This window comes from Mobula hypostoma, unplaced genomic scaffold (assembly GCF_963921235.1).
Source record: "Mobula hypostoma unplaced genomic scaffold, sMobHyp1.1 scaffold_104, whole genome shotgun sequence".
Lineage (NCBI taxonomy): Eukaryota > Metazoa > Chordata > Chondrichthyes > Myliobatiformes > Myliobatidae > Mobula > Mobula hypostoma.
In genome coordinates, this window is record NW_026948216.1 from 196,929 (window position 1) to 224,438 (window position 27,510).

At 64.0% G+C, this 27,510-nt stretch overlaps 1 protein-coding gene across 1 annotated transcript; it reads left to right on the forward strand.

Moving 5' to 3' along the window:
* The first annotated feature begins 512 nt into the window (after positions 1 to 512).
* Positions 513 to 25,966, forward strand: ms4a17a.17 (membrane-spanning 4-domains, subfamily A, member 17A.17). Its single transcript, XM_063039841.1, has 7 exons — positions 513 to 534; positions 5,604 to 5,698; positions 6,726 to 6,839; positions 9,263 to 9,319; positions 13,158 to 13,271; positions 13,425 to 13,536; positions 25,744 to 25,966. Exons 2-7 carry the CDS (start codon positions 5,606 to 5,608, stop codon positions 25,770 to 25,772), a joined length of 519 nt encoding a protein of 172 aa, XP_062895911.1. The 5' UTR covers positions 513 to 534; positions 5,604 to 5,605; the 3' UTR covers positions 25,773 to 25,966.
* The last annotated feature ends 1,544 nt before the right edge of the window (positions 25,967 to 27,510 follow it).

The following is a 27,510-nucleotide window of genomic DNA, read 5'->3' on the forward strand; positions in this document are numbered from 1 at the left end:
GTTATGGGGAAAAGTGGAGAGAATGTGGTTCAGAGGGATAATAACAGACATGGTTGAATGGTGGAGCAGACATAACGGGCCGAACGGCCTGATTCTATTCCTCTATCTTATGGTATGTGTCCTCAATATGTAATTTTACGAAATCGATGGTTCCCCTATCATTACCACATCAGTTGAATGGAGGGAAATGTTTTTTTGTGATGTTTTGATTCGCACAACTCGTTGAGGAAACGATTGCCAAACAAATCTGATTTTTTGCAGCCTGTCGGCCCTACAAGTCGATGTTAGCCCAGTCCGGTGCGCATGCGCACATCTCCCTCTACCCCCCCCTTTATCACCCGCGTTTCGCCCACCCGTGACGGCCGACGGCGGCACGCACGCGCGTTGCGCCCCGCTGCCGACCGCATTTCGCTGCAGTGAGTCGGCGCAGTCCCGATGGCCGGCGGACTGCGCAGTGCGCATGCGACGCGGCGGTTCGGCGCCTGCTGCGCGAGGCGGGCGTTTGAAAAGAGAGGGCGGGACTTCCGGGGAGAGGTGCGATGAGGGAGGAGAGGGATTGAGGGAGGGGAGGGATTGAGGGAGGAGAGGGATTTAGGGAGGGGAGGGATTGAGGGAGGGGAGGGAGGAGAGGGATTGAGGGAGGAGGGAGGGATTGAGGGAGGAGAGGGATTTAGGGAGGGGAGGGATTGAGGGAGGGGAGGGAGGAGAGGGATTGAGGGAGGAGGGAGGGATTGAGAGAGGAGAGGGATTGAGGGAGGAGGGGAGGGATTGAGGGAGAGAGAGTAGGAAGGGATTGAGGGGGAGGGGAGGGATTGAGGGAGGGGAGGGATTGAGGGAGGAGAGGGATTTAGGGAGGGGAGGGATTGAGGGAGGGGAGGGAGGAGAGGGATTGAGGGAGGAGGGAGGGATTGAGGGAGGAGAGGGATTTAGGGAGGGGAGGGATTGAGGGAGGGGAGGGAGGAGAGGGATTGAGGGAGGAGGGAGGGATTGAGAGAGGAGAGGGATTGAGGGAGGGGAGGGATTGAGGGAGGGAAGGGATTGAGGGAGGGGAGGGATTGAGGGAGGGGAGGGATTGAGGGAGGAGAGGGATTTAGGGAGGGGAGGGATTGAGGGAGGGGAGGGATTGAGGGAGGGGAGGGATTGAGGGAGGAGAGGGATTTAGGGAGGTGAGGGATTGAGGGAGGGGAGGGAGGAGAGGGATTGAGGGAGGAGGGAGGGATTGAGGGAGGAGAGGGATTGAGGGAGGGGAGGGATTGAGGGAGGGAAGGGATTGAGGGAGGGGAGGGATTGAGGGAGGGAAGGGATTGAGGGAGGGGAGGGATTGAGGGAGGAGAGGGATTGAGGGAGGGGAGGGATTGAGGGAGGGGAGGGAGGAGAGGGATTGAGGGAGGAGGGAGGGATTGAGGGAGGAGAGGGATTGAGGGAGGGGAGGGATTGAGGGAGGGGAGGGATTGAGGGAGGGAAGGGATTGAGGGAGGAGAGGGATTGAGGGAGGAGAGGGATTGAGGGAGGGGAGGGATTGAGGGAGGAGAGGGATTGATGGAGGAGAGGGATTGAGGGAGGGGAGGGATTGAGGGAGGAGAGGGATTGAGGGAGGGGAGGGAGGAGAGGGATTGAGGTAGGAGGGAGGGATTGAGGGAGGAGAGGGATTGAGGGAGGGGAGGGATTGAGGGAGGGGAGGGAGGAGAGGGATTGAGGGAGGAGAGGGATTGAGGGAGGAGGGAGGGATTGAGGGACGAGGGAGGGATTGAGGGAGGAGAGAGGGGAGGGATTGAGGGAGGAGGGAGGGGAGGGATTGAGGGAGGAGAGGGATTGAGGGAGGAGGGAGGAGAGGGATTGAGGGAGGAGGGTGGGATTGAGGGAGGAGGAAGGGGAGGGATTGAGGGAGGAAAGGGATTGAGGGAGGAGGAGAGGGATTGAGGGAGGGGAGGGATTGAGGGAGGGGAGGGATTGAGGGAGGAGGAAGGGGAGGGATTGAGGGAAGGGAGGGATTGAGGGAGGGGAGGGATTGAGGGAGGGAAGGGATTGAGGGAGGGGAGAGATTGAGGGAGGAGAGGGATTGAGGGAGGAGAGGGATTGAGGGAGGAGAGGAATTGAGGGAGGAGAGGGATTGAGGGAGGGGAGGGATTGAGGGAGGAGAGGGATTGAGGGAGGAGAGGGATTGATGGAGGAGAGGGATTGAGGGAGGGGAGGGATTGAGGGAGGAGAGGGATTGAGGGAGGGGAGGGAGGAGAGGGATTGAGGGAGGAGGGAGGGATTGAGGGAGGGGAGGGATTGAGGGAGGGGAGGGAGGAGAGGGATTGAGGGAGGGGAGGGAGGAGAGGGATTGAGGGAGGAGGGAGGGATTGAGGGACGAGGGAGGGATTGAGGGAGGAGAGAGGGGAGGGATTGAGGGAGGAGGGAGGGGAGGGATTGAGGGAGGAGAGGGATTGAGGGAGGAGGGAGGAGAGGGATTGAGGGAGGAGGGAGGGATTGAGGGAGGAGGAAGGGGAGGGATTGAGGGAGGAAAGGGATTGAGGGAGGAGGAGAGGGATTGAGGGAGGGGAGGGATTGAGGGAGGGGAGGGATTGAGGGAGGAGGAAGGGGAGGGATTGAGGGAAGGGAGGGATTGAGGGAGGGGAGGGATTGAGGGAGGAGGGAGGAGAGGGATTGAGGGAGTAGGGAGGGATTGAGGGAAGAGGGCGGGATTGAGGAAGGGGAGGGATTGAGGGAGGAGGAGAGGGATTGAGGGAGGGGAGGGATTGAGGGAGGAGAGGGATTGAGGGAAGAGGGAGGGATTGAGGGAGGAGAGGGATTGAGAGAGGAGAGGGATTGAGGGAGGGGAGAGATTGAGGGAGGAGGGAGAAGAGGGATTGATGGAGGGGGGAGGAGAGGGATTGAGGGAGGGGAGGGAGGAGAGGGATTGAGGTAGGGGAGGGGAGGGATTGAGGGAGGAGGAGAGGGATTGAGGGAGGAGGGAGGAGAGGGGTTGAGGGAGGGGAGGGAGGAGAGGCATTGAGGTAGGGGAAGGGGGAGGGAGGAGAGGGATTGAGGGTGGAGGGAGGGGAGGGATTGAGGGAGGAGAAGGATTGAGGGTGGAGGGAGGAGAGGAATTGAGGGTGGAGTGAGGAGGATTGAGGGAGGAGGGGAGGGATTGAGGGAGGAGGGGGATTAAAGGTGGAGGGAGCAGAGGGATTGAGGGTGGAGGGAGGAGAGGGATTGAGGGAGGAGGGAGGGGAGGGATTGAGGGAAGAGGGAGGAGAGGGATTGAGGGAGGAGAGGGATTGAGGGTGGAGGGAGGAGAGGAATTGAGGGTGGAGGGAGGAGGATTGAGGGAGGTGGGAGGGGAGGGATTGAGGGAGTAGGGAGGGATTGAGGGAAGAGGGAGGGATTGAGGGAGGAGGAGAGGGATTGAGGGAGAGGAGGGAGGGGAGGGATTGAGGGAGGAGAGGGATTGAGGGAGGAGGGAGGAGAGGGATTGAGGGAGGAGGGAGGGATTGAGGGAGGAGGGAGGAGAGGGATTGAGGGAAGAGGGAGGGATTGAGGGAGGAGAGGGATTGAGAGAGGAGAGGGATTGAGGGAGGGGAGAGATTGAGGGAGGAGGGAGAAGAGGGATTGATGGAGGAGGGAGGAGAGGGATTGAAGGAGGGGAGGGAGGAGAGGGATTGAGGTAGGGGAGGGGAGGGATTGAGGGAGGAGGAGAGGGATTGAGGGAGGAGGGAGGAGAGGGGTTGAGGTAGGGGAAGGGGGAGGGAGGAGAGGGATTGAGGGTGGAGGGAGGGGAGGGATTGAGGGAGGAGAGGGATTGAGGGTGGAGGGAGGAGAGGAATTGAGGGTGGAGTGAGGAGGATTGAGGGAGGAGGGGAGGGATTGAGGGAGGAGGGAGGAGAGGGATTAAAGGTGGAGGGAGCAGAGGGATTGAGGGTGGAGGGAGGAGAGGGATTGAGGGAGGAGGGAGGAGAGGGATTGAGGGAGGAGGGAGGGGAGGGATGGAGGGAGGAGAGGGATTGAGGGATTGGAGGGAGGAGGGATTGAGGGTGGAGGGAGGAGAAGGATTGAGGGAGGTGGGAGGGGAGGGATTGAGGGAGGAGGGCGGAGAGGGATTAAGGGTGGAGGGAGGAGAGGGATTGAGGGTGGAGGGAGGAGGGGGATTGAGGTTGGAGGGAGGGGAGGGATTGTGGGTGGAGAGGGATTGAGGGTGGAGGGAGGAGAGGGATTGAGGGTGGAGGGAGGAGGGGGATTGAGGTTGGAGGGAGGAGGGAGGGGTGGGATTGAGGGTGGAAGGAGGAGGGGGATTGAGGGTGGAGGGAGGAGGGGGATTGAGGTTGGAGGGAGGAGGGGGATTGAGGGAGGAAGGGTTGGGATTGAGGGTGGAGGGAGGAGGGGGATTGAGGGAGCAGGGAGGAGAGGGATTGAGGGAGGGGAGGGATTGAGGGTGTAGGGAGGAGGGAGGAGAGGGATTGAGGGTGGAGGGAGGGTTGGGATTGAGGGTGGAGGGAGAAGGGGGATTGAGGGAGGAGGGAGGGTAGGGATTGAGGGTGGAGGGAGGAGAGAGGAGAGGGATTGAGGGTGGAGGGAAGAGGAGGATTGAGGGAGCAGGGAGGAGAGGGATTGAGGGAGGAGGGAGGGGAGGGATTGAGGGTGGTAGGAGGAGAGGGATTGAGGGTGGAGGGAGGAGAGGGATTGAGGGAGGAGGGAGGGGAGGGATTGAGGGTGGAGGGAGGAGAGAGGAGAGGGATTGAGGGTGGAGGGAAGAGGAGGATTGAGGGAGCAGGGAGGAGAGGGATTGAGGGAGGAGGGAGGGGAGGGATTGAGGGTGGAGGGAGGAGAGGGATTGAGGGAGGAGGGAGGGGAGGGATTGAGGGTGGAGGGAGGGGAGTTATTGAGGGTGGAGGGAGGGGAGGGATTGAGGGTGGTGGGAGGAGAGGGATTGAAGGTGGAGGGAACAGCGATTGAGGGTGGAGGGAGGAGAGGGATTGAGGGTGGAGGGAGGAGAGGGATTGAAGGTGGAGGGAACAGAGGGATTGAGGGTGGAGGGAGGAGAGGGATTGAGGGTGGAGGGAGGAGAGGGATTGTGGGTGGAGGGAGGAGTGGGTTTGAGGATGGAGGGAGGAGAAGGTTTGCGGGTGGAGGGAGGAGACGGATTGAGGATGGAGGGAGGAGAGGGATTGAGGGTGGAGGGAGGAGAGGGTTTGAGGGAGGAGCGGGATTGAGGGTGGAGGGAGGAGAGAGATTGAGAGTGGAGGGAGGAGCGGAATTGAGGGTGGAGAATGGAGAGGGTTTCAGAGTGAAGGAGGAGAGGGATTGAGGATGGGGAAATGAGGGATTGAGGATGGAGGGATGGGTGGATGAGGGGTAGAGGATGGGGAGATGAACGATTCAGGATCGAGGGATGGGTGGATGAGAGATTGAGGATGGAGGGATGGTAATTTGAGGGATTGAGGATGGAGGGATGGGGATTTGAGGGATTGAGAATAGAGGGACAGGGAGATGAGGGATTGAGGATGGAGGGATGGGGATATAGTGCTTAACGATGGAAGGACAGGGAGATGAGGGATTGAGGATGGAGGGACAGGGAGATGAGAGCCCTCGCCCCTCACTACCACTGTTCTCCCTCTCAGCAGCCATGTCTACCCTGTACATCGAGTCGGTGGCCGAGCAGGGGAACTGCCTGCACAAACTGAGTTACTGCGTCCGCCGGGAGCTCAAGGTGCTGGGGGTGAGTGAGGGGCAGCAGAGAAACACCTCCCTCACTACCCAGCCACCGCAATCAGAGGGGTGACGGAGACAGGGACGAGTGTGGGGGAGGGACGGGCTGACGGAGACGGGGAGGGATGTAGGGGAGGAAGGGGGTGACGGAGACGGGGAGGGAGGGGGTGACGGAGACGGGGAGGGGTGTAGGGGAGTGAGGGGGATGGGGAGGGGTGTAGGGGAGGGAGGGGGATGGGGAGGGGTGTAGGGGAGGGAGGGGTTGACGGAGACGGGGAGGGGTGCAGGGGAGGGAGGGGTGATGGAGACGGGGAGGAGTGTGGGGGAGGGAGGGGTTGACGGAGACGGGGAGGGGTGTAGGGGAGGGAGGGGGTGACGGAGACGGGGAGGGGTGTAGGGGAGGGAGGGGGTGAGGGAGACGGGGAGGGGTGTAGGGGAGTGAGGGGGACGGGGAGGGGTGTAGGGGAGGGAGGGGTGAGGGAGACGGGGAGGGAGGAGGGGACGGAGACGGGGAGGGGTGTAGGGGAGGGAGGGGGTGACGGAGACGGGGAGGGGTGCAGGGGAGGGAGGGGTGACGGAGACGGGGAGGGGTGTGGGGGAGGGAGGGGTTGACGGAGACGGGGAGGGGTGTAGGGGAGGGAGGGGGTGACAGAGAGGGGAGGGGTGTAGGGGAGGGAGGGGGTGACGGAGACAGGGAGGGGTGTAGGGGAGGGAGGGGGTGACGGAGACAGGGAGGGGTGTAGGGAAGGGAGGGGTGTAGGGGAGTGAGGGGGACGGGGAGGGGTGTAGGGGAGGGAGGGGGTGAGGGAGACGGGGAGGGAGGAGGGGACGGAGACGGGGAGGGGTGTAGGGGAGGGAGGGGGTGACGGAGACGGGGAGGGGTGTAGGGGAGGGAGGGGTGACGGAGACGGGGAGGGGTGCAGGGGAGGGAGGGGTGACGGAGACGGGGAGGGGTGCAGGGGAGGGAGGGGTGACGGAGATGGGTGTCTCTCTCCCTCTCACTTGACACTTTCTCTCTCTCTCTCCGTCGACCCCAGATCACCGAGATCCTGCTGGGCATCGTGCAGATCACCCTGGGCCTTCCACTCAACTTCGATCAGACTCACATCTTCGTTATCCTCATCGGCGTCCCCTGGTGGAGTGGTATCTGGGTGTGTGTCCCGACTCTCGGCCTCGGCCTCCGGGCACGAGAGGGGGCAGAGAGAGTGGTATGGAGGGAGGGGACAGTGAGAGGGAGAGGGGGCACGGTGGCAGAGAGAGTCGTGAGGGAGTGAGGGGACGGAAAGAGAGGGGGGACTGAGAGAGGGGGGAATGGAGGGCAATGTTACAATTGTCATTGGGTGATTTCAATGTACGAGTGAGGTTGGGTGCTGGTTCCCATGAGAAATGCCTACGAGGTGGCTTTATAGAGCAGGTCGCTGGTTGAGCCCACTAAGGAACGGTAACCCAGGAATGGATGCTGTCTGATTCACCAAATTTGATTCAGGAGCTTAAGGTAAAGGAACTCTCAGGAGACTGTCATCATACTGTGATCGAATTCACCCTGCACTTTGAGAGGGAGAAGCTAAAGTCAGGTGTATTGGTTTTACCGCGGAGTAAAGGGAATTGCAGAGGTGTGAGAGAGGAGGTGGCCAAAGTTGACTGCAAGGGGACACTAGCAGGGATGATGGCAGGTTTCTGATGCGGGTTGGAAGGTATATTATAGATACATCCCAAAGATGAAGAAGTAAAAAAGAAGACATAAAATAGCGCAAAAGTAATTCCAACGTTAGAGGGTTGGAAAACTTTTAAAAGCCAGCGGAGAGCCACGAGATAAAATATGAAGTTAAGCTACCCAACCTAGCCTAGTTAATGGAGAATAGATTGATGCTGTGTACTCTGATTTTCAGAAGGCCTTCGACAAGTTAAGAGCCCACGGTATTACGGGAAAGATTCTGGCACGGGTAGAAGTTTGGCCGATTGGTAGGCATGAAGGCAGCCTTTTCTGGCTGGCTCCCAGTGACTAGTGGTGTTCCATCAGGGTCTTATGTTGGATCCATTCCTTTTACATTATATGTCAATGGCTCGGATGCTGGAAGTGATGGCTTTGCTGAAAAGGTTGCGGAAGAGTCCTTTGTTTAAACGTTCGTCGGTCCGTGTTGGCAGGAACGTCTCTGACTCCATCACACTGAGCACTGGATCCCCACAAGGCTGTGTGCTTAGCCCATTGCTGTTTACACTGCTAACGCACGACTGTACAGCCAGATTCCAGGAGAACCTGATCATTAAATCTGCAGACGATACCGCAGTGGTGGGGCTCGTCAGCAAAAATGATGAAACTATGTACAGGGAGGAGGTCAAACACCCAGAGAGCTGGTGCAGGGATAAAAACTTGATGTTTAATGTCGCCAAAACCAAGGAGATGATCGTCGATTTCAGACGGTCTCAGCGTGAGCACACACCCCTCAGCATCAGTGGCTCCACAGTGGAGAGAGCGGAAAACATCAAGTTCCTTGGGGTGCAGATCTCAGATAATCTCACCTGGTCCAGGAACACCACTGGGATGGTGAAACGGGCCCAGCAGAGATTGCACTCTCTGAGGAAGCTTAAACAAGCATCACTCCCCACTAACATCTTAACTACAGTCTACAGAGGCGTGGTTGCGAGTGTGCTGACCTTTTGCATCACAACCTGGTACTCCAGCTGCAGTTCTGTCGGCAAAAAAGCCTTGCAGAGGGTGGTTAGGGGAGCAGAGAAGGTTATTGGGGTCTCCCTACCTTCTGTCCAAGACCTCTTTCAGAGTCGATGCCTCCAGAAGACACGGTACATCGTTAAAGACCCCTCACACCCTCTCCATGAACTGTTTGTTCTTCTGCCATCAGGCAAACGAAACTAAAACCACAAGGCGACTAAACAGGTTCCTCCCACAGACAGTCAGACTGCTAAATAGCTGCTCTACCCGACTCTGCTTTTGGACACATTTAACTTGCACTGGACACTGAAAACTTGATTTTAACTGACACGTGGCTGTTGTGTTTTACTATTTATTGTTGTGTTTATTATTTAGCATTGTGTTGGTTATGTTATGATTGCACTGCCCCTGGGAAACACTGTCTCATTCTGTCCTGTAGAGCTGACGTACGGTTAGAATGACAGTAAAGTTTTTTGAATCTTTGAATTTCGCCAGAGGGCGGTGAACCTGTGGAATTCATTGCCACAGACGGCCAAGTCGTTGGGTCTATTTAAGGCAGAGGCTGGCAGGTTCTTGACTGGTCATGGGGGTTAAAGGTGACGGGGAGAGGGCAGGAGAGTGGGGTTGAGAAGGATAGTAAATCAGCCGCGATGGAATGGCGGGACCAGACTGGATGGGCTGAGTGGCCTAATTCTGTGGGAGGGCAGGGTGTGGGGAGATGGGGGGAGGAGGAGGTTGGGGGAGAGGGTGTGAGGTGAGGCAGGGTAGGGGAGAGATGGCAGAGGGGGAGTTAGTGAAGGAGGAGGTGAGAGCGGGAAAGGTGGAGCGAGGAGGAGGCGAAGGAGGGAGGGAGGGATAATGGATCCAGTTGCATTTTAATAACCGCCTGTTTCCTCCCTGCAGTACATCGTGTCAGGGTCCCTGGTGGTTGACATCATTAACACCTCCAACACGAGCCTCGTGAGTGACAACCCTTCCCTTCTCTCCAGTCTCTCTCTCACTCACTCACTCTCTCTCCCTCCCCCAGTCTCTCTCTCTCCGTCCAGTCCCTATCTCTCTCCCTCCGGTCTCTTTCCCTCTCCCTCCAGTCTCTCCCACTCACTCTCTCTCCCGTCTCTCTCTCTCCCCAGTGTCTCGCTCTCTCTCACTGTCTCTCCCAGTCTTAGTTTCTCGCTCCCCCTCCAGTCTCCCTCTCTCCCAGTCTCCCTCTCCGCTAGTTCTCTCTCTTCCTCTCTTCCCCACTTTTTCTCCCTCCCCCTTTCTGCCCCCTCTCCTCTGTCTCTCTCTCTCTCCCTCCCCTCCAGTCTGCCTCTCCCCCAGTCTTTTTCTCCCCAGTCTCTCTGCCATCTCTCTCCCCCTCTCCCCGTCTCTCTCTGTCTCCCCCGTATCTCTCTCCCCGTATCTCTCTCCCCCAGTCTCTCTCTCCCCCAGTGTCTCTCTCCCCCAGTGTCTCTCTCCCCCAGTCTCTGTCCCCCCAGTCTCTCTCTCCCCAGTCTCTCTCTCTCCCCCAGTCTCTCTCTCCCCAGTCTCTCTCTCTCCCCCAGTCTCTCTTTCCCCAGTCTCTCTCTCTCCCTCAGTCTCTGTCCCCAGTCTCTCTCTCTCCCCAGTCTCTCTCTCTCCCGTCTCTCTCCCCAGTCTCTCTCTCTCCCCAGTCTCTCTCACCCTAGTCTCTCTCCCCCAGTCTCTCTCTCTCCCTCAGTCTCTCTCCCCAGTCTCTCTCTCTCCCCCAGTCTGTCTCCCCAATCTCTCTCTCTCTCCCCCAGTCTCTCTCTCTCCCATCTCTCTCCCCAGTCTCTCTCTCTCCCCAGTCTCTCTCACCCTAGTCTCTCTCCCCCAGTCTCTCTCTCTCCCTCAGTCTCTCTCCCCAGTCTCTCTCTCTCCCCCAGTCTGTCTCCCCAATCTCTCTCTCTCTCCCCAGTCTCTCTCTCCCCCAGTCTCTCTCTCCCCCATCTCTCTCACCCTAGTCTCTCTCCCCCAGTCTCTCTCTCTCCCCAGTCTCTCTCTCTCTCCCTCAGTCTCTCTCCCCAGTCTCTCTCCCCAGTCTCTCTCTCTCCCGTCTCTCTCCCCAGTCTCTCTCTGTCCCCAGTCTCTCTCTCCCCAGTCTCTCTCACCCTAGTCTCTCTCCCCAGTCTCTCTCTCTCCCCCAGTCTCTCTCTCCCCAGTCTCTCTCACCCTAGTCTCTCTCCCCCAGTCTCTCTCTCTCCCCCAGTCTGTCTCCCCAATCTCTCTCTCTCTCCCCAGTCTCTCTCTCCCCCATCTCTCTCACCCTAGTCTCTCTCCCCCAGTCTCTCTCTCTCCCCCAGTCTCTCTCACCCCCAGTCTCTCTCTCTCCCCAGTCTCTCTCTCCCCAGTCTCTCTCTCCCCAGTCTCTCTCCCCAGTCTCTCTCTCTCCCCAGTCTCTCTCTCTCCCGTCTCTCTCCCCAGTCTCTCTCTGTCCCCAGTCTCTCTCTCTCCCCAGTCTCTCTCACCCTAGTCTCTCTCCCCAGTCTCTCTCTCTCCCCCAGTCTCTCTCTCCCCAGTCTCTCTCACCCTAGTCTCTCTCCCCCAGTCTCTCTCTCTCCCCCAGTCTGTCTCCCCAATCTCTCTCTCTCTCCCCAGTCTCTCTCTCCCCCATCTCTCTCACCCTAGTCTCTCTCCCCCAGTCTCTCTCTCTCCCCCAGTCTCTCTCACCCCCAGTCTCTCTCTCTCCCCAGTCTCTCTCTCCCCAGTCTCTCTCACCCTAGTCTCTCTCCCCCAGTCTCTCTCTCTCCCCCAGTCTCTCTCTCCCCCATCTCTCTCACCCTAGTCTCTCTCCCTCAGTCTCTCTCTCTCCCCAGTCTCTCTCTCTCCCCAGTCTCTCTCTCCCCAGTCTCTCTCTCCCCAGTCTCTCTCTCTCTCCCCAGTCTCTCTCTCCCCCATCTCTCTCACCCTAGTCTCTCTCCCTCAGTCTCTCTCTCTCCCCAGTCTCTCTCTCTCCCCAGTCTCTCTCTCCCCAGTCTCTCTCTCCCCAGTCTCTCTCTCCCCCAGTCTCTCTCTCTCCCCAGTCTCCCTCCCCCCAGTCTCTCTCTCTCCAGTCTCTCTCTCCCTGTCTCTCTCTCTCCCCAGTCTCTCTCTCTCCCCCAGTCTCTCTCCCTCCCCAGTCTCTCTCTCCCCAGTCTCTCTCTCTCTCCCCAGTCTCTCTCTCCCCAGTCTCTCTCTCTCCCCCCAGTCTCTCTCTCCCCCCAGTCTCTCTCTCTCCCCAGTCTCTCTCACCCCAGTCTCTCTCACCCTAGTCTCTCTCCCCCAGTCTCTCTTTCTCCCCCAGTCTGTCTCCCCAATCTCTCTCTCTCTCCCCAGTCTCTCTCTCCCCAGTCTCTCTCACCCTAGTCTCTCTCCCCCAGTCTCTCTCTCTCCCCCAGTCTGTCTCCCCAATCTCTCTCTCTCTCCCCAGTCTCTCTCTCTCCAGTCTCTCTCTCCCCCAGTCTCTCTCCCTCCCCAGTCTCTCTCTCTCTCCCCCAGTCTCTCTCTCCCCCATCTCTCTCACCCTAGTCTCTCTCCCTCAGTCTCTCTCTCTCCCCAGTCTCTCTCTCCCCAGTCTCTCTCTCTCCCCAGTCTCTCTCTCCCCCAGTCTCTCTCTCTCCCCCAGTCTCTCTCTCTCCAGTCTCTCTCTCCCCCAGTCTCTCTCCCTCCCCAGTCTCTCTCTCTCTCCCCAGTCTCTCTCTCCCCAGTCTCTCTCCCCCCAGTCTCTCTCTCCCCCCAGTCTCTCTCTCTCCCCAGTCTCTCTCACCCCAGTCTCTCTCACCCTAGTCTCTCTCCCCCAGTCTCTCTCTCTCCCCCAGTCTGTCTCCCCAATCTCTCTCTCTCTCCCCAGTCTCTCTCTCCCCAGTCTCTCTCACCCTAGTCTCTCTCCCCCAGTCTCTCTCTCTCCCCCAGTCTGTCTCCCCAATCTCTCTCTCTCTCCCCAGTCTCTCTCTCCCCAGTCTCTCTCCCCCCAGTCTCTCTCTCCCCCCAGTCTCTCTCTCTCCCCAGTCTCTCTCACCCCAGTCTCTCTCACCCTAGTCTCTCTCCCCCAGTCTCTCTCTCTCCCCCAGTCTGTCTCCCCAATCTCTCTCTCTCTCCCCAGTCTCTCTCTCCCCAGTCTCTCTCACCCTAGTCTCTCTCCCCCAGTCTCTCTCTCTCTCCCCAGTCTCTCTCCCCCAGTCTCTCTGTCCCCAGTCTCTCTCCCCCAGTCTCTCTCTCTCCCCCAGTCTGTCTCCCCAGTCTCTCTCTCTCTCCCCAGTCTCTCTCTCCCCAGTCTCTCTCACCCTAGTCTCTCTCCCCCAGTCTCTCTCTCTCCCCCAGTCTGTCTCCCCAATCTCTCTCTCTCTCCCCAGTCTCTCTCTCCCCAGTCTCTCTCGCCCTAGTCTCTCTCTCCCCCAGTCTGTCTCCCCAATCTCTCTCTCTCTCCCCCAGTCTCTCTCTCCCCCATCTCTCTCACCCTAGTCTCTCTCCCTCAGTCTCTCTCTCTCCCCAGTCTCTCTCTCTCCCCAGTCTCTCTCTCCCCCAGTCTCTCTCTCTCCCCAGTCTCTCTCTCTCCAGTCTCTCTCTCCCCAGTCTCTCTCTCCCCAGTCTCTCTCTCTCCCCAGTCTCTCTCTCTCCAGTCTCTCTCTCCCCCCAGTCTCTCTCTCTCTCACCCCAGTCTCTCTTTCCCAGTCTCTCTCTCTCCCCCCCAGTCTCTCTCTCTACGCATTCCCTCTCTCTGTATCTCTCCCAGAGCTTCCCTTCCCCTCCACACTGCCGTCCCCGTTGGTGAATTCCTCAGCCTCACTGACCCACGTCGTCTCTGTCCGTCGCCCCACAGAAGCAGGTCGTCGCTCTCACGCACGTCGTCAGCTGCCTGGCGGCCACCATCGGGTTTGGCGCCTACCTCGTCTCCCTGTACCTCATGCCCCCCGTCTCCTTGAACTTCTTCTATGTGAGTACCACCCTGGAGCGGGCAGGGGAGAGGGGATGGGCTCAGGGGGATGTGTGGGACGGGTAGCGGAGAGGGAGGGGAGGGGATGACCTCAGGAGGATGTCTGTGTGCAGTCTCATCCCCCACCGTCGTTGCCTGCGTTCTACCCCTCAGCTCCAGCCACTGCTGCTTCTGGTGTTCCTGACCGTAGTGTGTCTCGTCGAGCTGGTAGTGGCTTCGCTCATCCTCTTCCTGCACTGTGTGCTCATCGGAAAGGAGATTCACAGTGAGTGTGGGGTCCAGTCCCCCTCCCTCCCCGTCCCCGTCACCCCCTCCCTCCCCAACACCCCTCCCCGTCTCCGTCATCCCCTCCCTCCCCTACACCCCTCCCCGTCTCCGTCATCCCCTCCCTCCCCCACACCCCTCCCCGTCTCCGTCATCCCCTCCCTCCCCTACACCCCTCCCCGTCTCCGTCATCCCCTCCCTCCCCTACACCCCTCCCCTTCTCCGTCACCCCCTCCCTCCCCCACACCCCTCCCCGTCCCCGTCACCCCCTCCCTCCCCCACACCCCTCCCCGTCTCCGTCATCCCCTCCCTCCCCTACACCCCTCCCCGTCTCCGTCATCCCCTCCCTCCCCTACACCCCTCCCCGTCTCCGACACCCCCTCCCTCCCCCACACCCCTCCCCGTCTCCGTCACCCCCTCCCTCCCCTACACCCCTCCCCTTCTCCGTCACCCCCTCCCTCCCCAACACCCCCCCCGTCTCCGTCATCCCCTCCCACACCTACACCCCTCCCCGTCCCCGTCACCCCCTCCCTCCCCAACACCCCTCCCCGTCTCCGTCATCCCCTCCCTCCCCACACCCCTCCCCTTCTCCGTCACCCCCTCCCTCCCCTACACCCCTCCCCGTCTCCGTCACCCCCTCCCTCCCCTACACCCCTCCCCGTCTCCGTCATCCCCTCCCTCCCCTACACCCCTCCCCGTCTCCGTCATCCCCTCCCTCCCCTACACCAATCCCCGTCTCCGTCATCCCCTCCCACACCTACACCCCTCCCCGTCCCCGTCACCCCCTCCCTCCCCAACACCCCTACCCGTCTCCGTCATCCCCTCCCTCCCCTACACCCCTCCCCGTCTCCGTCATCCCCTCCCTCACCTACACCCCTCCATTTCTCCGTCACCCCCTCCCTCCCCAACACCACCCCCGTCTCCGTCATCCCCTCCCACACCTACACCCCTCCCCGTCCCCGTCACCCCCTCCCTCCCCAACACCCCTCCCCGTCTCCGTCATCCCCTCCCTCCCCTACACCCCTCCCCATCTCCGTCACCCCCTCCCTCCCCAACACCGCCTCCGTCTCCGTCATCCCCTCCCACACCTACACCCCTCCCCGTCTCCGTCACCCCCTCCCTCCCCTACACCCCTCCCAGTCTCCGTCATCCCCTCCCTCCCCGACACCCCTCCTCGTCTCCGTCACCCCCTCCCTCCCCAACACCCCCCCGTCTCCGTCACCCCCTCCCTCCCCTACACCCCTCTCCATCTCCGTCACCCCCTCCCTCCCCTACACCCCTCCCCGTCTCCGTCATCCCCTCCCTCCCCTACACCCCTCCCCTTCTCCGTCACCCCCTCCCTCCCCATCTCCGTCACCCCCTCCCTCCCCAACACCACCCCCGTCTCCGTCATCCCCTCCCACACCTACACCCCTCCCCGTCCCCGTCACCCCCTCCCTCCCCAACACCCCTCCCCGTCTCCGTCATCCCCTCCCTCCCCTACACCCCTCCCCATCTCCGTCACCCCCTCCCTCCCCAACACCGCCTCCGTCTCCGTCATCCCCTCCCACACCTACACCCCTCCCCGTCTCCGTCACCCCCTCCCTCCCCTACACCCCTCCCAGTCTCCGTCATCCCCTCCCTCCCCTACACCCCTCCTCGTCTCCGTCACCCCCTCCCTCCCCAACACCCCCCCGTCTCCGTCACCCCCTCCCTCCCCTACACCCCTCTCCATCTCCGTCACCCCCTCCCTCCCCTACACCCCTCCCCGTCTCCGTCATCCCCTCCCTCCCCTACACCCCTCCCCGTCTCCGTCACCCCCTCCCTCCCCATCTCCGTCACCCCCTCCCTCCCCAACACCCCCCCGTCTCCGTCATCCCCTCCCACACCTACACCCCTCCCCGTCTCCGTCACCCCCTCCCTCCCCAACACCCCTCCCCGTCTCCGTCATCCCCTCCCTGCCCTACACCCCTCCCCGTCTCCGTCACCCCATCCCTCCCCAACACCCCTCCCCGTCCCCGTCACCCCCTCCCTCCCCTACACCCCTCCCCGTCTCCGTCACATCCTCCCTCCACGTCCCCGTCACCCCCTCCCCGTCTCCATCACTCCCTCCCCCCCTACACCCCTCCCCGTCCCCGTCACCCCCTCCCTCCCCAACACCCCTCCTCGTCCCCGTCACCCCCTTCCTCCCCAACACCCCTCCCCGTCTCCGTCACCCCCTCCCTCCCCAACACCCCTCCCGTCCCCGTCACCCCCTCCCTCCCCAACACCCCTCCCGTCCCCGTCACCCCCTCCCTCCCCAACACCCCTCCCCATCTCCGTCACCCCCTCCCTCCCCTACACCCCTCGCCGTCTCCGTCACCCCCTCCCTCCCCCTACACCCCTCCCCGTCTCCGTCACCCCCTCCCTCCCCAACACCCCTCCCCATCTCCGTCACCCCCTCCCTCCCCTACACCCCTCCCCGTCTCCGTCACCCCCTCCCTCCCCAACACCCCTCCTCGTCCCCGTCACCCCCTTCCTCCCCAACACCCCTCCCCGTCTCCGTCACCCCCTCCCTCCCCAACACCCCTCCCGTCCCCGTCACCCCCTCCCTCCCCAACACCCCTCCCCATCTCCGTCACCCCCTCCCTCCCCTACACCCCTCGCCGTCTCCGTCACCCCCTCCCTCCCCCTACACCCCTCCCCGTCTCCGTCACCCCCTCCCTCCCCTACACCCCTCGCCGTCTCCGTCACCCCCTCCCTCCCCCTACACCCCTCCCCGTCTCCGTCACCCCCTCCCTCCCCTACACCCCTCCCCGTCTCCGTCACCCCCTCCCTCCCCAACACCCCTCCCCGTCTCCGTCACCCCCTCCCTCCCTACACCCCTCCCCGTCTCCATCACCCCCTCCCTCCCCTACACCCCTCCCCGTCCCCGTCACCCTCTCCCTCCCCTACACCCCTCGCCGTCCCCGTCACCCTCTCCCTCCCCTACACCCCTCCCCGTCTCCGTCATCCCCTCCCTCCCCTACACCCCTCCCCGTCTCCGTCACCCCCTCCCTCCCCATCACCGTCACCCCCTCCCTCCCCAACACCCCTCCCCGTCTCCGTCACCCCCTCCCTCCCCTACACCCCTCTCCATCTCCGTCACCCCCTCCCTCCCCTACACCCCTCCCCATCTCCGTCACCCCCTCCCTGCCCTACACCCCTCCACGTATCCGTCACCCCCTCCCTCCCCTACACCCCTCCTCGTCTCCGTCATCCCCTCCCTCCCCTACACCCCTCCCCGTCTCCGTCACCCCCTCCCTCCCCTACACCCCTCCCCGTCTCCATCACCCCCACCCCGTCTCCGTCACCCCTCCCCGTCTCCATCACCTCATCCCTCCCCTACACCCCTCCCCGTCTCCGTCACCCCCTCCCTCCCCTACACCCCTCCCCGTCTCCGTCACCCCTCCCTCCCCTACACCCCTCCCAGTCTCCGTCACCCCTCCCTCCACTACGCCCCTCCCCATCTCCGTCACCTCGTCCCTCCCCTACACCCCTCCCTGTCTCCGTCACCCCCTCCCTCCCCTACACCCCTCCCCGTCTCCGTCACCCCCTCCCTTCCTGTCTCCGTCACCCCCTCCCTCCCCTACACCCCTCCCCGTCTCCGTCACCCCTCCCTCACCTACGCCCCTCCCCGTCTCCGTCACTCCCTCCCTCCCCTACACCCCTCCCCGTCTCCGTCACCCCCTCCCTCCCCTACACCCCTCCCCGTCTCCGTCACCCCCTCCCTCCCCAACACCCCTCCCCATCTCCGTCACCCCCTCCCTGCCCTACACCCCTCCACGTATCCGTCACCCCCTCCCTCCCCTACACCCCTCCCCGTCTCCGTCACCCCCTCCCTCCCCTACACCCCACCCCGTCTCCGTCACCCCCTCCCTCCCCTACACCCCTCCTCGTGGCCGTCATCCCCTCCCTCCCCTACACCCCTCCCCGTCTCCGTCACCCCCTCCCTCCCCTACACCCCTCCCCGTCTCCATCACCCCCACCCCGTCTCCGTCACCCCTCCCCGTCTCCATCACCTCATCCCTCCCCTACACCCCTCCCCGTCTCCGTCACCCCCTCCCTCCCCTACACCCCTCCCCGTCTCCGTCACCCCTCCCTCCCCTACACCCCTCCCCGTCTCCGTCACCCCTCCCTCCCCTACACCCCTCCCCGTCTCCGTCACCCCCTCCCTCCCCTACACCCCTCCCCGTCTCCGTCACCCCCTCCCTTCCTGTCTCCGTCACCCCCTCCTTCCCCTACACCCCTCCCGGTCTCCGTCACCCCCTCCCTCCCCTACACCCCTCCCCGTCTCCGTCACTCCCTCCCTCCCCTACACCCCTCCCCGTCTCCGTCACCCCCTCCCTCCCCTACACCCCTCCCCGTCTCCGTCACCCCCTCCCTCCCCAACACCCCTCCCCGTCTCCGTCACCCCCTCCCTCCCCTACACCCCTCCCCGTCTCCGTCACCCCCTCCCTTCCTGTCTCCGTCACCCCCTCCTTCCCCTACACCCCTCCCGGTCTCCGTCACCCCCTCCCTCCCCTACACCCCTCCCCGTCTCCGTCACTCCCTCCCTCCCCTACACCCCTCCCCGTCTCCGTCACCCCCTCCCTCCCCTACACCCCTCCCCGTCTCCGTCAACCCCTCCCTCTCCTACACCCCTCCCCGTCTCCGTCACCCCCTCCCTCCCCTACACCCCTCCCCGTCTCTGTCACCCCATCCCTCCCCCACACCCCTCCCCGTCTCCGTCACCCCCTCCCTCCCCTACACCCTTCCCCATCTCCGTCACCTCCTCCCTCCCCTACACCCCTCCCCGACTCCGTCACCCCCTCCCTCCCCTACACCCCTCCCCGTCTCCGTCACCCCCTCCCTCCCCTACACCCCTCCCCGTCTCCGTCACCGCCTCCCTCCCCTACACCCCTCCCAGTCTCCGTCACCCCCTCCCTCCCCTACACCCCTCCCCGTCTCCATCACCCCCTCCCACCCCTATACCCCTCCCCGTCTCCGTCACCCCCTCCCTCCCCTACACCCCTCCCCGTCTCCGTCACCCCCTCCCTCCCCTACACCCCTCCCCGTCTCTGTCACCCCCTCCCTCCCCTACACCCCTCCCCGACTCCGTCACCCCCTCCCTCCCCTACACCCCTACCCGTCTCCGTCACCCCCTCCCTCCCCTACACCCCTCCCCGTCCCCGTCACCCCCTCCCTCCGCTACACCCCTCCCCGTCTCCGTCACCCCCTCCCTCCCCTACACCCCTCCCCGTCTCCGTCATCCCTCCCTCCCCTACACCCCTCCCCGTCTCCGTCACCCCCTCCCTCCCCAACACCCCTCCCCGTCTCCGTCACCCCCTCCCTCCCCTACACCCCTCCCCGTCTCCGTCACCCCCTCCCTCCCCTACACCCCTCCCCGTCTCCGTCACCCCCTCCCTCCCCTACACACCTCCCCGTCTCCGTCACCCCCTCCCTCCCCTACACCCCTCCCCGTCTCCGTCACCCCCTCCCTCCCCTACACCCCTCCCCGTCTCCGTCACCCCCTCCCTCCCCTACACCCCTCCCCGTCTCCGTCACCCCCTCCCTCCCCTACACCCCTCCCCGTCTCCGTCACCCCCTCCCTCCCCTACACCCCTCCCCGTCTCCGTCACCCCCTCCCTCCCCTACACCCCTCCCCGTCTCCGTCACCCCCTCCCTCCCCTACACCCCTCCACGTCTCCGTCACACCCTCCCTCCCCTACACACCTCCCCGTCTCCCTCACCCCCTCCCTCCCCTACACCCCTCCCCGTCACCGTCACCCCTCCCTCCCCTACACCCCTCCCCGACTCCGTCAACCCCTCCCTCCCCTACACACCTCCCCGTCTCCGTCACCCCTCCCTCCCCTACACCCCTCCCCGTCTCCGTCACCCCCTCACTCCCCTACACCCCTCCCCGTCTCCGTCACCCCCTCCCTCCCCTACACACCTCCCCGTCTCCGTCACCCCCTCCCTCCCCTACACCCCTCCCCGTCTCCGTCACCCCCTCCCTCCCCTACACCCCTCCCGGTCTCCGTCACCCCTCCCTCCCCAACACCCCTCCCCGTCTCCGTCACCCCCTCCCTCCCCTACACCCCTCCCCGTCTCCGTCACCCCGTCACTACCGCGCACCCCTCCTCGCCTCCGTCACCCCCTCCCTCCCCTACACCCCTCCCCGACTCCGTCACCACCTCCCTCCCCTACACCCCTCTCCATCTCCGTCACCCCCTCCCTCCCCTACACCCCTCCCCATCTCCGTCACCCCCTCCCTGCCCTACACCCCTCCCCGTCTCCGTCACCCCCTCCCTCCCCCACACCCCTCCCCGTCTCCGTCACCCCCTCCCTCCCCCACACCCCTCCCCGTCTCCGTCACCCCTCCCTCCCCTACACCCCTCCTCGTCTCCGTCATCTCCCTCCCCTACACCCCTCCTCGTCTACGTCATCCCCTCCCTCCCCTACACCCCTCCCCGTCTCCGTCACCCCCTCCCTCCCCTACACCCCTCCCCGTCTCCGTCACCTCATCCCTCCCCTACACCTCTCCCCGTCTCCATCACCCCCACCCCGTCTCCGTCACCCCTCCCCGTCTCCATCACCTCATCCCTCCCCTACACCCCTCCACGTCTCCGTCACCCCCTCCCTCCCCTACACCCCTCCCCGTCTCCGTCACCCCTCCTTCCCCTACACCCCTCCCAGTCTCCGTCACCCCCTCCATCCCCTACACCCCTCCCCGTCTCCGTCACCCCCTCCCTCCCCTACACCCCTCCCCGTCTCCGTCACCCCCTCCCTCCCCTACACCCCTCCCCGTCTCCGTCACCCCCTCCCTCCCCTACACCCCTCCCCGTCTCCGTCACCCCCTCCCTCCCCTACACCCCTCCCTGTCTCCCTCACCCCCTCCCTCCCCTACACCCCTCCCCGTCTCCGTCACCCCCTCACTCCCCTACACCCCTCCCCGTCTTCGTCACCCCCTTCCTCCCCTACACCCCTCCCCGTCTCCGTCAACCCCTCCCTCCCCTACACCCCTCCCCGTCTCCGTCACCCCCTCCCTCCCCTACACCCCTCCCCGTCTCAGTCACTCCCTCCATCCCCTACACCCCTCCCCATCTCCGTCACCCCCTCCCTCCCCTACACCCCTCCCCGTCTCCGTCACCCCCTCCCTCCCCTGCACCCCTCCCCGTCTCCGTCAACCCCTCCCTTCCCCACACCCCTCCCCGTCTCCGTCACCCCCTCCCTCCCCTACACCCCTCCCCGTCTCAGTCACTCCCTCCATCCCCTACACCCCTCCCCATCTCCGTCACCCCCTCCCTCCCCTACACCCCTCCCCGTCTTCGTCACCCCCTTCCTCCCCTACACCCCTCGCCGTCTCCGTCAACCCCTCCCTCCCCTACACCCCTCCCCGTCTCCGTCACCCCCTCCCTCCCCTACACCCCTCCCCGTCTCCGTCACCCCCTCCCTCCCTGTCTCCGTCACCCCCTCCTTCCCCTACACTCCTCCCCGTCTCCGTCACCCCCTCCCTCCCCTACACCCCTCCCCGTCTCCGTCACCCCCTCCCTCCCTGTCTCCATCACCCCCTCCCTCCCCTACACCCCTCCCCGTCTCCGTCACCCCCTCCCTCCCCTACACCCCTCCCCGTCTCCGTCACCCCCTCCCTCCCCTACACCCCTCCCCGTCTCCGTCACCGCCTCCCTCCCCTACACCCCTCCCAGTCTCCGTCACCCCCTCCCTCCCCTACACCCCTCCCCGTCTCCATCACCCCCTCCCACCCCTACACCCCTCCCCGTCTCCGTCACCCCCTCCCTCCCCTACACCCCTCCCCGTCTCCGTCACCCCCTCCCTCCCCTACACCCCTCCCCGTCTCTGTCACCCCCTCCCTCCCCTACACCCCTCCCCGACTCCGTCACCCCCTCCCTCCCCTACACCCCTACCCGTCTCCGTCACCCCCTCCCTCCCCTACACCCCTCCCCGTCCCCGTCACCCCCTCCCTCCGCTACACCCCTCCCCGTCTCCGTCACCCCCTCCCTCCCCTACACCCCTCCCCGTCTCCGTCATCCCTCCCACCCCTACACCCCTCCCCGTCTCCGTCACCCCCTCCCTCCCCAACACCCCTCCCCGTCTCCGTCACCCCCTCCCTCCCCTACAACCCTCCCCGTCTCCGTCACCCCCTCCCTCCCCTACACCCCTCCCCGTCTCCGTCACCCCCTCCCTCCCCTACACACCTCCCCGTCTCCGTCACCCCCTCCCTCCCCTACACCCCTCCCCGTCTCCGTCACCCCCTCCCTCCCCTACACCCCTCCCCGTCTCCGTCACCCCCTCCCTCCCCTACACCCCTCCCCGTCTCCGTCACCCCCTCCCTCCCCTACACCCCTCCCCGTCTCCGTCACCCCCTCCCTCCCCTACACCCCTCCCCGTCTCCGTCACCCCCTCCCTCCCCTACACCCCTCCCCGTCTCCGTCACCCCCTCCCTCCCCTACACCCCTCCACGTCTCCGTCACCCCCTCCCTCCCCTACACACCTCCCCGTCTCCCTCACCCCCTCCCTCCCCTACACCCCTCCCCGTCACCGTCACCCCTCCCTCCCCTACACCCCTCCCCGACTCCGTCACCCCCTCCCTCCCCTACACACCTCCCCGTCTCCGTCACCCCTCCCTCCCCTACACCCCTCCCCGTCTCCGTCACCCCCTCACTCCCCTACACCCCTCCCCGTCTCCGTCACCCCCTCCCTCCCCTACACACCTCCCCGTCTCCGTCACCGCCTCCCTCCCCTACACCCCTCCCGGTCTCCGTCACCCCTCCCTCCCCAACACCCCTCCCCGTCTCCGTCACCCCCTCCCTCCCCTACACCCCTCCCCGTCTCCGTCACCCCGTCACTACCGCGCACCCCTCCTCGCCTCCGTCACCCCCTCCCTCCCCTACACCCCTCCCCGACTCCGTCACCACCTCCCTCCCCTACACCCCTCCCAGTCTCCGTCACCCCCTCCCTCCGCTACACCCCTCCCCGTCTCCGTCACCCCCTCCCTCCCCTACACCCCTCTCCATCTCCGTCACCCCCTCCCTCCCCTACACCCCTCCCCATCTCCGTCACCCCCTCCCTGCCCTACACCCCTCCCCGTCTCCGTCACCCCCTCCCTCCCCCACACCCCTCCCCGTCTCCGTCACCCCCTCCCTCCCCCACACCCCTCCCCGTCTCCGTCACCCCTCCCTCCCCTACACCCCTCCTCGTCTCCGTCATCTCCCTCCCCTACACCCCTCCTCGTCTACGTCATCCCCTCCCTCCCCTACACCCCTCCCCGTCACCGTCACCCCTCCCTCCCCTACACCCCTCCCCGACTCCGTCACCCCCTCCCTCCCCTACACACCTCCCCGTCTCCGTCACCCCTCCCTCCCCTACACCCCTCCCCGTCTCCGTCACCCCCTCACTCCCCTACACCCCTCCCCGTCTCCGTCACCCCCTCCCTCCCCTACACACCTCCCCGTCTCCGTCACCGCCTCCCTCCCCTACACCCCTCCCGGTCTCCGTCACCCCTCCCTCCCCAACACCCCTCCCCCTCGCCGTCACCCCCTCCCTCCCCTACACCCCTCCCCGTCTCCGTCACCCCGTCACTACCGCGCACCCCTCCTCGCCTCCGTCACCCCCTCCCTCCCCTACACCCCTCCCCGACTCCGTCACCACCTCCCTCCCCTACACCCCTCCCCGTCTCCGTCACCCCCTCCCTCCGCTACACCCCTCCCCGTCTCCGTCACCCCCTCCCTCCCCTACACCCCTCTCCATCTCCGTCACCCCCTCCCTCCCCTACACCCCTCCCCATCTCCGTCACCCCCTCCCTGCCCTACACCCCTCCCCGTCTCCGTCACCCCCTCCCTCCCCCACACCCCTCCCCGTCTCCGTCACCCCCTCCCTCCCCCACACCCCTCCCCGTCTCCGTCACCCCTCCCTCCCCTACACCCCTCCTCGTCTCCGTCATCTCCCTCCCCTACACCCCTCCTCGTCTACGTCATCCCCTCCCTCCCCTACACCCCTCCCCGTCTCCGTCACCCCCTCCCTCCCCTACACCCCTCCCCGTCTCCGTCACCTCATCCCTCCCCTACACCTCTCCCCGTCTCCATCACCCCCACCCCGTCTCCGTCACCCCTCCCCGTCTCCATCACCTCATCCCTCCCCTACACCCCTCCCCGTCTCCGTCACCCCCTCCCTCCCCTACACCCCTCCCCGTCTCCGTCACCCCTCCTTCCCCTACACCCCTCCCAGTCTCCGTCACCCCCTCCATCCCCTACACCCCTCCCCGTCTCCGTCACCCCCTCCCTCCCCTACACCCCTCCCCGTCTCCGTCACCCCCTCCCTCCCCTACACCCCTCCCCGTCTCCGTCACCCCCTCCCTCCCCTACACCCCTCCCCGTCTCCGTCACCCCCTCCCTCCCCTACACCCCTCCCTGTCTCCCTCACCCCCTCCCTCCCCTACACCCCTCCCCGTCTCCGTCACCCCCTCACTCCCCTACACCCCTCCCCGTCTTCGTCACCCCCTTCCTCCCCTACACCCCTCCCCGTCTCCGTCAACCCCTCCCTCCCCTACACCCCTCCCCGTCTCCGTCACCCCCTCCCTCCCCTACACCCCTCCCCGTCTCAGTCACTCCCTCCATCCCCTACACCCCTCCCCATCTCCGTCACCCCCTCCCTCCCCTACACCCCTCCCCGTCTCCGTCACCCCCTCCCTCCCCTGCACCCCTCCCCGTCTCCGTCAACCCCTCCCTTCCCCACACCCCTCCCCGTCTCCGTCACCCCCTCCCTCCCCTACACCCCTCCCCGTCTCAGTCACTCCCTCCATCCCCTACACCCCTCCCCATCTCCGTCACCCCCTCCCTCCCCTACACCCCTCCCCGTCTTCGTCACCCCCTTCCTCCCCTACACCCCTCCCCGTCTCCGTCAACCCCTCCCTCCCCTACACCCCTCCCCGTCTCCGTCACCCCCTCCCTCCCCTACACCCCTCCCCGTCTCCGTCACCCCCTCCCTCCCTGTCTCCGTCACCCCCTCCTTCCCCTACACTCCTCCCGGTCTCCGTCACCCCCTCCCTCCCCTACACCCCTCCCCGTCTCCGTCACCCCCTCCCTCCCTGTCTCCGTCACCCCCTCCTTCCCCTACACCCCTCCCCGTCTCCGTCACCCCCTCCCTCCCCTACACCCCTCCCGGTCTCCGTCACCCCCTCCCTCCCCTACACCCCTCCCCGTCTCCGTCACCCCCTCCCTCCCTGTCTCCGTCACCCCCTCCCTCCCCTACACCCCTCCCCGTCTCCGTCACCCCCTCCCTCCCCTACACCCCTCCCCGTCTCCGTCACCCCCTCCCTCCCCAACACCCCTCCCCGTCTCCGTCACCCCCTCCCCTCCCTACACCCCTCCCCGTCTCCGTCACCCCCTCCCTCCCCTACACCCCTCCCCGTCTCCGTCAACCCCTCCCTCCCCTACACCCCTCCCCGTCTCCGTCACCCCCTCCCTCCCCTACACCCCTCCCCGTCTCTGTCACCCCATCCCTCCCCCACACCCCTCCCCGTCTCCGTCACCCCCTCCCTCCCCTACACCCTTCCCCCTCTCCGTCACCCCCTCCCTCCCCTACACCCCTCCCCGTCTCCGTCACCCCCTCCGTCCCCTACACCCCTCCACGTCTCCGTCACCCCCTCCCTCCCCCACACCCCTCCCCGTCTCCATCACCCCCTCCCTCCCCTACACCCCTCCCCGTCTCCGTCACCCCCTCCCTCCCCTACACCCCTCCCCGTCTCCGTCACCCCCTCCCTCCCCTACACCCCTCCCCGTCTCCGTCACCCCCTCCCTCCCCTACACCCCTCCCCGTCTCCGTCACCCCCTCCCTCCCCTACACCCCTCCCCGTCTCCGTCACCCCCTCCCTCCCCTACACCCCTCCCCGTCTCCGTCACCCCCTCCCTCCCCTACACCCCTCCCCGTCTCCGTCACCCCCTCCCTCCCCTACACCCCTCCCCGTCTCCGTCACCCCCTCCCTCCCCTACACCCCTCCCCGTCTCCGTCACCCCCTCCCTCCCCTACACCCCTCCCCGTCTCCCTCACCCCCTCCCTCCCCTACACCCCTCCCCGTCTCCGTCACACCCTCCCTCCCCTACACCCCTCCCCGTCTCCCTCACCCCCTCCCTCTCTCTGTAAAGCTGGTTTTCTGTGGGGGGTGGGTTTGCTGGCCTGCGACGGTCTGACTCCCTCTCTCTGCGTCCCACAGTCTCCAGGCTCTCGCTCAGCCGCCACTGAGGCAGACGGCTGCGATGCGACACCCCCACACCGTCTCGTCCGCGTCTGGGCCGGGTGCAGATGGGGGATCGTCACCCTGCCTGCCGCTGCCCGTAATCTCTGCTCCTCTCCCACCACCCCTGGCCTGGCTCCGTCACCCCCTCCGGAGCCGTGTCACGATCACTCGTTAATTCTGTTCAGCCGGCCGATGGCCTCGTCCCTGCTCCCTCTGTGTCTGGTTGAATAAAAGTTTCGCACATTCTGTATCTGATGCATTATCAGTGACTTCTGTGCTGAAATATGTTGTTTTGCGGCTGCAGGGAAGCACGGGTTGGTAAGGCATAACTGCACTGGATGTTACATTTAATTCAGCCAGTTAACCGGGCCGTCGGTTAATTGTGGCAGGGCTTGTTCGGGTCTAAAACTTATCGAGGGACTCGTGGGGATCCCCTCATTTATTTGGGACCCTCGTTCGTTCACTCTTTGCGGGCAATCGCGTTCTTGATGACGATAGCTGTTGGCAACTGGTTTGCCATCGCATTCTTCAGGGCAGTGTCTTTACCGGACGAGCATTACTGCAGCCATTACCAATACCCTTCAGAGATTCTCCGAAATTGTTCCTCTGTTTCTGGCATCGGCCTGAAGCTGCGATGAGCAAGGCATTTCAGAACTGTCTTCCTGCTTATTTCCTGTCAACTATCAGTGACAAAAGCTCGGAGCAACTGGGACTATTTAAAGCTGTTCCCTCTGGTCCTAGGCTCACCCAGTACAGGAAACATCCTCTCCACATCCACTCTATCTGTGTCCTCTGGTCCAAGGCTCACCCAGTACAGGAAACATCCTCTCCACATCCACTCTATCTGTGTCCTCTGGTCCTAGACTCCCCCACTATAGGAAACATCCTCTCCACATCCACTCTATCTGTGTCCTCTGGTCCTAGACTCCCCCACTACAGGAAACATCCACTCCACATCCACTCTATCTGTGTCCTCTGGTCCTAGACTCTCCCACGACAGGAAACATCCACTCCACATCCACTCTATCTGTGTCCTCTGGTCCTAGACTCCCCCACTACAGGAAACATCCTCTCCACATCCACTCTATCTGTGTCCTCTGGTCCTAGACTCCCCTACTATAGGAAACATCCTCTCCACATCCACTCTATCTGTGTCTTCTGGTCCTGGACTGCCCCACTATAGGAAACATCCTCTCCACATCCACTCTATCTGTGTCCTCTGGTCCTAGACTCCCCCACTATGGGAAACATCCTCTCCACATCCACTCTATCTGTGTCCTCTGGTCCGAGACACCCCATCTACAGGAAACATCCTCTCCACATCCACTCTATCTGTCTCCTCTGGTCCTAGACTCCCGCACTCTAGGAAACATCCTCTCCACATCCCCTCTATCTGTACCCTCTGGTCACAGACTCCCCCACTACAGAAAACATCCTCTCCACATCCACTCTATCTGTTTCCTCTGGTCCTAGACTCCCCCACTAGAGAAAACATCCTCTCCACATCCACTCTATCTGTGTCCTCCGGTCTGAGACTCCTCCACTACAGGAAACATCTCTCCACATTCACTCTATCTGTGTCCTCTGGTCCGAGACTCCCCCCACTATGGGAAACATCCTCTCCACATCCACTCTATCTGTGTCCTCTGGTCCTAGACTCCCCCACTATAGGAAACATCCTCTCCATATCCAATCTATCTGTGTCCTCTGGTCCTAGACTCCCCCACTATAGGAAACATCCTC